The 13,286-nt window shown below is 39.3% G+C and overlaps 1 protein-coding gene across 1 annotated transcript; it reads right to left on the bottom strand.

Annotated features, from left to right (window-relative positions):
• Positions 1 to 1,552: 1,552 nt before the first annotated feature.
• pkd2l1 (polycystic kidney disease 2-like 1) lies at positions 1,553 to 12,937 on the bottom strand. The gene is made up of 15 exons (XM_038284059.1): positions 12,581 to 12,937; positions 12,370 to 12,483; positions 10,540 to 10,667; positions 10,193 to 10,446; positions 9,882 to 10,106; positions 6,222 to 6,450; positions 5,966 to 6,136; positions 3,652 to 3,833; positions 3,451 to 3,571; positions 3,270 to 3,368; positions 3,056 to 3,177; positions 2,858 to 2,975; positions 2,350 to 2,471; positions 2,125 to 2,246; positions 1,553 to 1,976 (listed from the first exon to the last, which is right to left on the bottom strand). Exons 1-14 carry the CDS (start codon positions 12,855 to 12,857, stop codon positions 2,126 to 2,128), a joined length of 2,283 nt encoding a protein of 760 aa, XP_038139987.1. The 5' UTR covers positions 12,858 to 12,937; the 3' UTR covers positions 1,553 to 1,976; position 2,125.
• Positions 12,938 to 13,286: the final 349 nt, after the last annotated feature.

Genomic DNA, 13,286 nt, shown 5'->3' with positions numbered 1-13,286 from the left:
AAGAGCATCAGAAATAAATACATTTCTAACTCAGACCAGTGGTGAGTTTTGCCGTTTTCAGGAGACACTGAGGGCACACCATGTGGTCCTGGAGGGCCCCTTGGTGCCAGTGTGCTAGTCGTTGGTGACTCCTGCTATAAAGCAATAAACTCACTTCTAAAGCAACTTGATCAACATATTTAGCAACTAATGCATTGCTTAGTTTTATGCTGTAACAATATTTCTTTTTTTTTTCCACCATCCCCATGTTTAGGTATTTATTTTGCAACACAGATGGTACACAGATTTACAGCCACCAAAGAGAAAGCCTCTCTATACAGTGATAAAAACTAATTACAAGGAAATAAAATCTCTTCATTAGATGAGTATTTGCTTGTGTTAACACCCCAATATAGCAGGAAGTTTGACAGTTCTGTTGAAAATATGGAAAACAGTAAATGGTATCCTTAGAGGAGCAGCTACTGCTGCCTATCCATCTGTGTGGGGTTGCATGGTTACTTCCATGATATCTGAAAAAGTAGAAATGTAATCTAAAACTTTACAGGAATCAGTATTCAATATTATTTAATGACAGGATTGTTAGAAAATAATTTATGTTATCTTGTTAGAAAGGTTTGGAAGCACAATAATCTCCATCTGATAAGTCTTATTATTTGGAATCAGACTATGATCCCCTGAGCTATGCATGTTGGAATGATAAACTTAGGTCCTTTTGAAGCCTCGTCTTCCATTCATTGCTTTAAATTTCTCATTTATTAGTCTGTCTAAATAAAAACAATCCAGAAATAAGCAAAAATTTCTTAAATTAAGTGTATTTACCCTTAATTTGAGTAGGTAAATGAGATAGTTTGCCAATGGAATGAGTATTTTATACTCTTAAAATAAGTTAATTAGATAATATGCCCTTAAAATAAGACAATGCAATTGTGTTTTCTTATTTTAGGTGTAAATTGTCTTGTTCCATTGGCAAAGTTGCTCTTTTACCTCCTCAATCCAAGAACAAATGCACTTATTTTAAGAAAAAATTACTTATCTAGATTTGATTTTTTTCCAGTGGGCAAGTTTAGGCAAAAACCATCTTTTATTTTTGCATTTAACTTATTAGGTTTTACTAAGTGTAAGACATAAACATCAAATGCCACAGAACTAGTTGTTTTTTTAATGCATCACTCTATGTGTAATAAATGGATATAATATGAATTAGGCTACATTTACTGAACTGTGATTCTATGTCTGCTCAGTCACGTCTAAATGCACTGCAAAAACAATCCAGAAATAAGTAAAAAATGCCTTAAATTAAGTATATTTAGCCTTAATTTGAGCAGGTAAATAAGATGATTTGCCAATGGAATGAGTATTTTCACTCTTAAAATAAGATAGTTAGATAATATTTACTTGAAATAAGACGATAAAATAGTTTTTTCTTATTTTAAAAGGAAATTGTCTTGTTCCATTGGCAAAGTGTCTTACTTACCTCCTCAAATCAAGGAAAAACACACTTATTTTAAGAAAAAATAACTTATTGAGATTTATATTTTTTGCAGTGTGGACTTTAGGAAAGTCTTTTTAGAGAAAGCAAAGTCAGGAGAAAAACAATACAGCATCACAAAGACCTCACATTAACTAATAAGCATGGTAGAGGAGGGCTGATGATGTGGGCTTGTCATGCCCGGGTACCTGTTGAATCATAGGGTGCATTTAGTTTATACATCGCAGCAATACTGTGCTCTGTCATAAGGTGTGAAAACTTTTAGATATTGACCCGTTGGATGTATTAGATCTACTATGATACAATAAAAATAATGAAAAATAGATTTTACATGTTTCCATGACATCTTGCTGATGCTAAAATGTTTTCAGGAATGAATATTTCCTCTGAGCAGACGGCGCCTCAGCTGATAGCTGATTAAGTGGTGGAACTTGCAGCTTTTCTGGATGAACTTTCAGCATTTGTTGCTCAACCGTCTGAGAAAAATCTGTCAAAAACAATGAAAGAATCAATGATTTATTGCATGTAAAATCTAGAGTCCAATCATACCCTAATACCAGCAACCATAACCTATTTTGGTCTGGATGCAGATGTAACGTAAAGTTAAAATGAATTCTATTTTCCTCTCTACTTACGTCATTCCATCAGTTTTTTGGTGTCAGTTTTTTCCTCTAATCCCAGTTTGACCATGATCTGATCCATTCTGGATGTAAGACCTGCCACAGATGTCTCAATCTGGAGGACCTGGCTGGTCAGCCTTTAATGGTGAGGGACAGATTGATGATGAAAGAAAAATCTGCTTTCAATCCAGTTATATAGCTCCTCACATTTCATCAATCATGCACAAAACCAGTCGTCACCTGAGAAAATGTTCCTGGTCCACAAATGTCCGACTCCTTTGATCTCCTGACGAGGCAGGAGGCTCCATAAACTCCTTCCCATAATTCTTTCCAAGGTTGTTCAGCTCGGCGTTAAGCGCATCCTGATGGAAATGAAAAAGAAGCAGCGGTCAAAGTCCATCTTACAGCACTTTTCAAAATGATGCAGATTTAATTTCAGTTTATATTTTGTTTTATCCGTGTCGACTGGAGGTAGCCACCAGCCTGCATGGTAACGCAGGTAAAAATGGTGTTTAGGGGTGTTTAAACAAATCATGCTATACTTTTACAATGTTAATTTATATTAATATATGTATATATATATATATATTTAGATAAATAAAAAGAAAAAACAAGTTTTCTCTTGGTTCCACTTTACTGACTTTCTACTTCATGTTGGTCTATTGCAAAAAATGAGAATAAATTGGGGAAAAAGTTCTATTAGTATAAATATTTCCGAGAGTGTAAATCTCATGTAAACTTAAATAACCCTTTTTTCTTCCAGCTCCATCTTCATCCTGGTTTGTTCATCTGCATCTAGAACTCGGTTGCCGTCCCGGTCAAACTTTGTAAAGGCTGCAGATATTTCATTATCTCCATGACCCATTCTGCAAATTCAAAACTGCTGTGAGGATCCATATTTAATAATGACATTTGTTTGCATACTTTCTTCTGTATTGCCTCTTACTCCTTTAGAGTCTCCCTGAAGTCATTGAATTCAATTTCTCCAGATCCGGACTGCAGAGCTTTCTGAACGTCTGATATTTTCTCTTTTTTGAGTTTGAGTCTCATGAAAGTCTTCATATAGCTCTGGGTTTAGAGGAATATGTGTCGTTAGTAAACATTGGGAGAAATTAACAAAATCTGACTTTATTTTTAGATCATTTTAGTTTTATTCATACCTGTTTGATGAGATCTGTAATCTGCAGATCATCTTTTTGAGATACCAGTTCCTCTTTGACCACTGAGTACGTGTCATTTATGATGGCAAGAAACATGTTCTGAAAAATAAAGTTATAAAGGGATCGCTTGATTGCTCACATTTATTCACAAAAATAACAAATGTATTGCAGTATCTCTGACCAGTAGGACAAAGAAAACGAAGAACACATAGGTGACAAAGTAAATGGGCCCGAGGACTCTGTTTGCACGGTCAATGGCGTCGTAATCAAAGTCTCCAAGGATGATTCGGAATTGTGTGAATCTGCAGGAGGATGAAACAGACTCTTCAAATGAAGCCGTAACGGTCAAATATCTTTATTATCCAGATTTATCACCACCTACATGCACTTCACAAATGAGCTGAAAGACTCGACTTCTGTTCCAAACAGCAGATACCCAAGCTGAGCATAGGCAAAGAAGACGATGAAGAACATGATGGCGAATCCCAAGATGTCTTTGGCGCATCGACCCAGCGTAGTGGACAGCTGAGTCATGGTCTTATTGAAACTGATGTATTTGAAAATCTACAAACAGACACAGAAGTTAACGCTACAGTGAAAAAAACTATTAGCCACCTTCCAGATTTTTCTTTCTGGATTATGTTCTTACTATGGCTTTTTTTGCAAATCGATTAATCTGTTGATTATTTTTTGATTAATCGATTAATAATCGGATAGCAAAAGGTTCTTTAAAGGACCATGTTGAAAAGTACACCAGAGAGTGGCGGCCTTATGGTTAGGGCACGGGTTCTACTCATTACATTTTCACACAAGTATCTGTACTTTCTATTCCTTCCTTTTTTTAAACAAACGATACTCGTTACTCTTGGCTTCGGTTTAATGTTTATAAATATTTATTTCATGTCATGTGCTCCATCCAATGCAGATCATTGGCTCCATCCACATCTAGTGAAAACTACTGTAATTGGATGAGTCATATAACGCAAACACTCATTGGTTAGCTAAAGGAAATCATCAGAAGCAAGCAGGTGTTCTTCAGACTGCAAACGTGAATTGTCTATGTCATGCTACAATGTCAGATTCAGGAAAAAAATTTGAAATATCTGAAAGGTTGACACAGGCGAGAGCGTATCATCCTTGGCCCTATCTCAAACAAATTTTCCAGATAGTCAAAATACTGATTTTTCAATTCATACAGTGGCATCCTGCTGTTTTTTTAAGGTTACTTTAGTTTTTGGAGCACATACGTTTTCACTTTTACTTGAGTAAAGAGGTCAAGTTGCTACTTCAACTTTTACCAGAGTGTTTTTAAACTGCAGTATCTATACCTATATCTACTTAAGAAACAAATGTTTTTTTTTACTTTTGACACCACTTGTCTTTGGTTCAACAAACCTGAATGAAATAAACTTAGAGGACTCTGGAGGAACTGACTGAATACTGAGGAGACAAAAGACTGAATCAGGTGTGTTGGACCTAACCTGACTCCGCCAGATGGATTTGCTCCGCATATCCATCTGGAAACCTTCCGTTGAAGTAATTTTGGGAAGGGGCAAAAATACTGGTTAGCTGATTGGCCTATGTTGGTGATAGACGGGCCAAATAAACCAATCAGATCAACGAAGCATATGACGTCCTAACAGAGCGACGACGAAAACACAACCACAAGCCAGGCTACTCTTGGCGAAACCAGTCGGGAGAAGAGCAAAAACATCTTTTCCTCTGAGAAAAGCCTCCAGAGCAGTGTTTTGCTATTCTTTCAGTGAAGAAATACTCTGTAATTCTGATAAAACTTGCTCGATAGCTAACGCTAGTTTCATCGGCTGAAGCCGCCATGTTCTTTAGACTGAACTGTCGCGCTTCTCGTTGTGTCACACCTCAACCCGCCTCAAAGCCAACGCTGATTGGACATTCGTTTGGTGAACGGCTCCAAATTTTCTTCAACGGAGAGTCTCCAGACTGATCTGCGAGTGAAACCTTGAAAGCTCACGAGATCAGGATGGTCTCACGAGGCTATGTTGGACCAAGGGTGAATCTAAAAGTTTCTATGACACCGGCCCTCAGGAACTGGAATTGCCCACCCCAGGGTAAGGGCATAGAGCTTGGAATCCTGAGGTTCTGAGTTCAGGTCCCACTCCCACAGACTGCCGCTCTGGGTCTCCGAGCAAGACCCTTAACCCCACACTGCTCCCTGGGCGCTCCACGATGGCAGCCCACTGCTCCCCAAGAGGATTGGTTAAATGCAGAGGTAAATTTTTTCCAATGTCATATCAACAAAGTTTAATTATTATTATTTAGAGGCAATAGCTCAAAACAACAAAGATAAGGCTTTGCATAACTCTAGTCAAAGTCCAAACTGGCTGCTTATGTTCTAAAAGCCTTAATGTTGCTAACTTAAAACCTTACAGCAAAGGGTTTAGGTAAAGTAAAAGACCAGTTTATAGAGTTTTAGGGGACTTTTTCAGACACAGTTTCAGTTGGTTTGGCTTATTTCTTTGATATCTGAATTGCATTTTGTACTTTCTCAGACTTAAGTTGTTCGATAACAAAATCAGTTTGTTGACTAGAAACATTTAGACTCAACTAAAGAACCAAAACAGAAGACATCCATGACAGGAAAAAACCTTTTCAATGCACTTTAGATCATTTCTATAATAAAACACTATGACAGGATGTAAGAGATGTGAGTAATCTACCTTGATCCAGGCGAAGAACAAGTTCACTGCATTCATGTTGTTATACTGGGTTTGCCAGAAGGCCAGGAATTCAAAATCAGCGTATATGTCAGGCTGTTCTAACAGCGAACCCAGCAGATTGTCCACTTTCACAGTTCGGAAAACATTGAAGACAATCGCAACGATGGCGAGCTGGAAAGGAGAGTTACTCCATTCAGGATGATGGAAATCAGACAAGAGAGCAGATTATCTTCTAAAAGTGCCACAAATCACTTACCAATATGATGACTATATCCAGGATGTTCCAGATGCTATTGAAATAAGCAAACTTGTGTATCCGGAGCTCTAGGATCTCCTCCACGATGTAGTAGAGGATGAAAACACAGAAGAATAACTCACAGCCGAGGACAAAGTAATCCCAGGTGGAGATGTAGCGGATCAGTTTGACGGTTCTGATCTGGTAAGAAGGGACGGTTCCACCGCTCGCTGGAAACTCTACCACCAACCTGAAAGATGGAAGTCAACCAGATAAAGAGTTGAATCTGTAGATGAGGAGAGCTGATTAATATTTAGAGAGCAATCTAAAACTAGCGGTGTCTCTGAATACACATCCAGAGAAGGAATGGTTCGGATCAAAACAAATTCCTCTGTTAAACTGGTCCAGTCAAAGCCCAGACCAAAGTCCTGTTCAGAATTTTTGGTAAAACCGATGTAATGTATTGATGTAATGTAAATGTATTTCTTTGTGGTTGGACTTGGTGCTGCCCCAACTTTTTGTTCACTACATACCAAAGTAAATAGTTTTTCAAGATGATGCAAAGTTAAAGGAATACTATGCAACATTTTTCAGTTAATTATTGTGTTCCATAACATTTTGGATGATTAAACGAGTCATTTCAGGTCAAACAAAGGTTTTCTCGGCCTCCCTGGTGGTCTGTAGGGGAATTACTGTACTTGCAATTGCAGGAGCCCTCGGCCCGCACCCAGAGGCGATTCTAGAGTCTGTGGGGGCCCCAAGCAAAAAATCCTAGGGGGCCCTCCTGACCAGTGTTCATCACCATTATGTTAGGCTATAAATAATCTGACACCAAAGAAAAATGTATTAAATAAAACTTTTTTTATTCCAAATGTTCTAAACATGAACAACCTTGTTATTTTGGAAAATATAAAAGAATAAAAGTAAAGAATAAACTAATAAATTAAAATAAATGTATAATAAAAAAAAATTTAATTACTTTAAAAACCCAATATAAACTTTGTACAAAATATAAAGTATAGTAAGTGTAGTGAAATTATTGGGGTCCTATACTGCTTCCAGAATTGCTGCTTACAGGCCTTGGCTTGTGCAAATGCAGACACTAAGTCCTCCAGATCCAAAGACCTTCGCACGCTATACTCTATAGAAATAAGCGCCAGTCCTGAAAGTCTCTCTTGAGACATGGAAAATGAATCATTTTCCTTCAGCTTAGTTACATTATTGCTTTCCAATTTACTGAACGATAGGCCTACAACGTCACCCATTCGCTAGGCTACGTTCATTTTCATTAAGGGAAGTCATCCACCTGGGCTGGGCTGGGCTGGATTTTGACTGGCCAAAGCCAATGTCAATCAACATTCCATCCAATCGGAATTTTTTAAATGCAGTTGTGTATCTCCCCAGTCACTATAGCGTTGCCACTTCATGCTCGCCTGTTGCTGTTTATCTACCGGATGTACAGTAGCTGGCTCTCGGGGGCCCCCCAGCGGCTCGGGGCTCCAAGCAGTTGCTTGGTTTGCCTGTTGACAAGGTGCGCCTCTGCCCGCACCCACAGGCTCAGAAGTCTCGTGCATCGCGAGAGTCGGTCTTGCTTTACGGTGAGAACTGCTACACGCCCCCAGTGAAAGGCATGCTCGTTGCTAGCACAGTGGCGATATTTGTGCAGTCATCATGGCTAAACCAGCGAGAATTTTCAAACTCGAAACTTGGAACAAAATAGTCCCTTACCGCAGTAGACATGGTGATTCGTTGCGTTCGCCTGTCTGCTAAGCTCAAAACAACCGCGCCTGGCTTGACGGAGAAACCAGGAGAACAGCTGAGCATATTTACGACAGTGCACTTTTACTTTCGCCCTCTGGGGGGAGCCTCGCTGGAAAATCAACACCGGTTGCATAGTATACCTTTAAATTTGTCACTGTTGCCACTACATTAATAATAAAACAAAGAAAATTGGAAAAATGTTCCTTTATTAGGGTAGTGCAGTGGAGCTTCTGTCCTTAACATTTTCCCCCCTGTATTACTTTTACTTTTATGCTATTAGCAGTTTTAAAAATGCTACTTTTACACTTTTAGTTGAGTAGTTCATGACTCAGCACTTTTTTGTTCTGTTTTCTTTTTTGAGTTTTCAGTTGTCTTTCTGTGTTTTCTAATTTACTGGTTTCATTCCCATTTTGTGCTATTGTAGTTATTTTTGATTTTCTGTTTTACAGCTTCTAGGTATTGTTTGCCCTCTGCTGCCCTCTTGTGTCAGTCTCCTTCTCCTAGCTTCCTTCTAGACTCCTCTGTGCACACCTGCTCCCAATCTGCTGATTAGCCTGATTATTTTTCAGTCTCCCATTTTTACACCTGATGTTAAGTCTCTGTTTGCTGTTTCCTTGTTGTTGTTGTTGTTTTGTTGCTCCGTCTTCTCCTTGCGCCCCATGTGTGTTTTCCACTGAGGGTTTCTTGTATTTGGTTATCAGTATTTTTTATTTTTTCCCCTGTTTGCCTCTGGATGTTTATTACATCTACAAGACTCACCTCTTCCTCCTATTCTCTGCATTTGAGTTCTCCGCCCAACCTGACAGTTGATACTCTACCTTTTAGGATTTATGCGTCTACTTGAGTAAAAAACATTAATACTTTGACACGTCTGCCTGTGGAAAAGAGCCGACATTATCCAGGAAGCAGCTACCTTAACCACCTGTGCCTGCCCAGCACTATAAACAAACATCCACTTATTCTGATCTGGAAGGACTGATGTCAGGAAGAATGTGATATTTGTCTCAGAGTTGAGACAAAGTGGCTCTTTTAGCAGCTCATCTGCACTGGGACAGTAGCTGTTCTTTTCTACTTAATGTCTAAGTTATGTATTTGTTATTTTGTTGTTGTTCTTGAATTTTATTGATATATTTTCACTAAGATAGGTCTTGTGCTTTCTCAACCCTTTAGAAGTTATAAATTAAATGTCATGAAATGGGCGTCCCCCACATGGGGAGAGGCCGCTTTACTTTGAAGGCAAGTTTTTTCTTTAGTGTAGAAAAAAGAAAACGATGTTCATAACAGATTAATACCAATGTTTTCTAAAAACATCATTTTATCTACATGGCTCCTTCCCAGCCGAATGGCAGCCCACTTCCCTCAAACTCCCAGCGAAATCCCCTCCAACTTCCAGCCACTGAAGTGACCCCCTCTTGCATATATTTTACTCCGACTCCACCCTTTCACAGAATTACAGGGTCTGACCAGGAGATCTTTAGATCTTAATGTTCACAAATCATGACAGAAAGAATATTTAAGTTCAAAGATTGTTGTTGTTTTTTTTTGAGCTTTTACAGCACTAGTTGCTATTTTTTTTTGACAGTAGGCTGACAGGAAAGGTGGTATGAGAGAGGGGGAGAGACATGCGGTAAAGGACCACAGGCCGGGTCGGCCATGTTGAGGACCAACGCCTCCGTAAATGGGTCGTGCTCACTAACCACTGCGACACCGGCACGCCCTCAAAAATTGATGTTTAAAAAGAAATTGTAGGGGACCAGCTAAGGGCCCATCAAGGATAGTGGGGAATTTTTAACGGCTACTACTGTATATGGCTTGAAAACCATGACATATGACCTCTAATACGTTAAATTTGAGGTCTTTAGATGGACAGAACAGTGGAAAAGGTCATGACTTTTATGCAAGCCTCCCCGCCTTCCTCACCTGACGACACAGAACAAGTTGATGTTTGCATTGTAGGCTGAGAAGTCGATGAAAACTGCTCTGGTTCCTCGATCCAGCCAAAGGTTGTCCATCAGTTCTGCCAGGATGTCGGCGCTCCCCTCCTTGGTCCGGCTCAGGTCCTGGTAGTATCCTGCTCCACTGTAGGTAGTCAGGAGGCCCCAGTAGGAGGAACCGTCGATGTCTTTCTCTGTGTGGTAGCTCCACCTACAGAACAAGAGGAACATGTTTCTCTAAATGCATCGACATGAATGTTTTCTGCTGCTTTCCTGTTCATTTTGATGGTAGCTTACGCTGATCCATTGATAAGACCAAAGCTGAGGTCGTCCTCTTTCTTATCGTTGTAGACATCAAAGCATCCGATGATCTCGTTTCTAAAGTCTTCATGGACCTTACAGGAGTTGTTCTTGATCTTGATCTGCCTCATCCGGGGAACACCGAGCAGCAGGTTCTCGTAGTAGATGAACGACCGGTTTCCGCTGTTGAGGGACTGGTTATTGTACCATTTGGTCCAGTACAGGCCGTCTAATAAAGGACCCTGGGCATACTGGTTTCACAGAGAAAACACAATGGGGTGTGATTTATACTTTTCATTCCCTTTTTTTTTACAGAAGATGGAGAAAAAAAAGGGAAAACTCACATCCCAGAAGTCCTCCATGGTTCCAATGGACTGAAACGTGACTCCACTTTCACTGGCCGAGCTCACAAACAAGTCCGTCATGGCTTTAGTGAAATAATAGGTGCTGGAGCTGGTCATACCGTATGTCACTGAAAGAATCAACGTAATCACATTGTTAACACTTGCACTCTGGTTCCTATCTCGCTTCTCTCAGGCGGAGCTCAGAGATAAGGTAGCCTGGAGGCAGACACGCAAGGGCCCATTGAAGACCTGAAGAGCTTTGTCTGGGTCATTGCTGCAGTTAAATAGATCCAGATTGAGGGCCTGCCATTTGTTTCACTAAAGTGCGCAGGACTGATGCAAACAGCCTCACCAAACAATCTAAATCTAACCCACACAAAGAAACAAAGGACCTGGCCAAATGCTCTTATCGCTAAAAGCCAAGAGTGCTGCTCTTATGTCCTTTTTATTCCTAATGGTCGGTTGGACAATAGCTGCCCTGTGGAAAAAAAGAGGAGCATTGAGAAGAAAGTGTCCATCATCAGACCCTTCAATTAGTCTCAGATTTGTTCAAATAAACAGAAACACCAGTGTGTTATGCAATGACGAACAATTTAGCTCATTTTTACATTTTTAATTTGGAAGATTTCTGTTAATTCGGTAAAAAAATAAAATAAAAATTCTCTCCACAACCTAAACGTGCCAACAGACTCTTAAAAGAATAACCCTTTTTTTTTTATTGTTAAATCAAAAAACACTTAATTTAGATTCAACTATGGCTCAATAGAAAAAAAAGCATTAAAAAAACAACATAAAAGAAGAACAATCTTACATTAAAACTTTCAGTCATGGTATTTTGTTTTGACAGAATCCACTGCTGAGAAATAATTTCTCTCGACAGAATCACATGTGACGATTATCACTGCTAAGATTCCTTTTAAAGTTAGTAAAACTGAAATATTATATTTTCAAAGTCTATAAGACTTTTTTGAAATTCTAATCAGTAACCTGTGACTTCCTGTTTCTATGGGGAAATAATATAGCGTGACACAGAGACTATTTTCTTGGGTTACTAGATTTAACCTGAGCTCCCATCAATCTTTGCACCAAATGCAAAGTTGGCTGGATGGAAAAGGTGATAAAATAAATACATTAAACAGTTTCTACTTGCTAAACTCCACTGGAACTGTTTAATATCCTCAAATTAAATCTACAATAAACATATTTGGTTTAGCATTAAGCAATGGATAAATATACACCTACTGCTCATTGATAAGTAAATTGGGGGAACCATGATGCTTGGGGCCTATTTCTATTGAGCACATCACATGAAATCCTTAAATTAAGGGGGTGTTTTACAAACAGATTTGATCAGTTACTCAACAAGAAATAGATTGTAATAGAATTATATTAAAAAAAACAGTTTATTTTCACATTTTCAAAGGCCAGTAGAACAAAACTATGTCAGCATAGTTCCAAAAATTGATTCCCAGACTGTTTTCCTCTGTTTGAGGTAGTCCTACCTTTTTTTTTATTTTTAAAGATTTTATTACAACTTAAAAAAAATCTCTTTAAGCACACAGAAAACAAAAAAAAGAATGGCTTTAATGTTGGACTCATGGGAATCATTCAACAAACGGCTAAATAAGGAAAAAGGGCATTTATGTTGTTAAATTAGCAAATCAATTGACGAAATGTAGACCCCGTCAAGACATGAAGCAGCCTGTGCATAAAGAAGAAATGAAAAATAGGATTGTCATATCCCCTTTAGGGTCTAAACCAGGCTTGCAAACTTAAATTTGTCTCTGGACTTTTATCAATTCAGGATTTCAAAGCATGTTGAGGACTTACAGAGACAAACATCCACCAGGAACACCAGGTAGACCACTAACTCCCGCAGAGTGGTGCGGATAAATTTCTCCCTGTTGTTAGAGGTGTTTTCCGTCCATGCTGTGCTCCACAACCCTGCAGGAAAAATACAGAAAATGTCAATTATTATATTTTCATCGGTTTCAGATGTTTGTCATAAAAGTTGTTATAAGTAATTAGAATGTTTCCCCACCTTTTACAGAGCAACAGCCTCTTCTTTTCTTCATCTTAGTCCGTTCAGCGGTGCATGGCTCCTCCTGGATCTGGCCCGGGGGATCCAGCTTGTATGCACTGTCCATGAAGCCCGGGAAGGGGGGCTGTGGACCATAGATGGTGTTGATGACAGGGGGCAGAGGCTGAGGGGATCCACAGTAGCCATGGTTGATCCAGGCCCCGTTGGCCATGATGTCCAGCTCGGACTCCACCTGCCCCGTCAGGTGGCTCTCAGCGCGGTTGTTCAAACACTTCATGCTGCAGGTAACACAGCTGTCTCTGACTGAACTGCTGCAATGTGTGTTTTGTGGAGAAGAGTAAAGCTGAGCAGCAGGTTGGAGCTTTTTCAGCCCTGCTGGAGCGATGATGATGATGATGATGATGGAGGGATGACCTCAGCTGTTTGAAGGAGGAGCTGCAGCTTCATCAATTACAAGTCAAGTTACCCTACCTGGATGGGAATAAAACTATTTCTGGAACATCAGTTTGATGATACTCATCATCCAGGCAAATACCTGGATAATTACTTTGCTCACTGATTTTTATCTATAAAACAAGAATTTTGAATTGACTTTAAAAACCAATTACTGAGAGAAGAGATGTCCCAGTTAGGTCAAAAGTCTGCAAATACCCCAAATAATACCATTTCACTGTTATCACACCTTTTCTGCGTAGCAGAACAGATA

This window comes from Cyprinodon tularosa, unplaced genomic scaffold (genome assembly GCF_016077235.1).
Source record: "Cyprinodon tularosa strain WSP-4 unplaced genomic scaffold, ASM1607723v1 ctg199, whole genome shotgun sequence".
NCBI classification, from domain to species: Eukaryota; Metazoa; Chordata; class Actinopteri; order Cyprinodontiformes; family Cyprinodontidae; genus Cyprinodon; species Cyprinodon tularosa.
The sequence above is the reverse complement of the archived record's forward strand: the minus strand, read 5'-3'. Positions and strand labels throughout refer to the sequence as shown.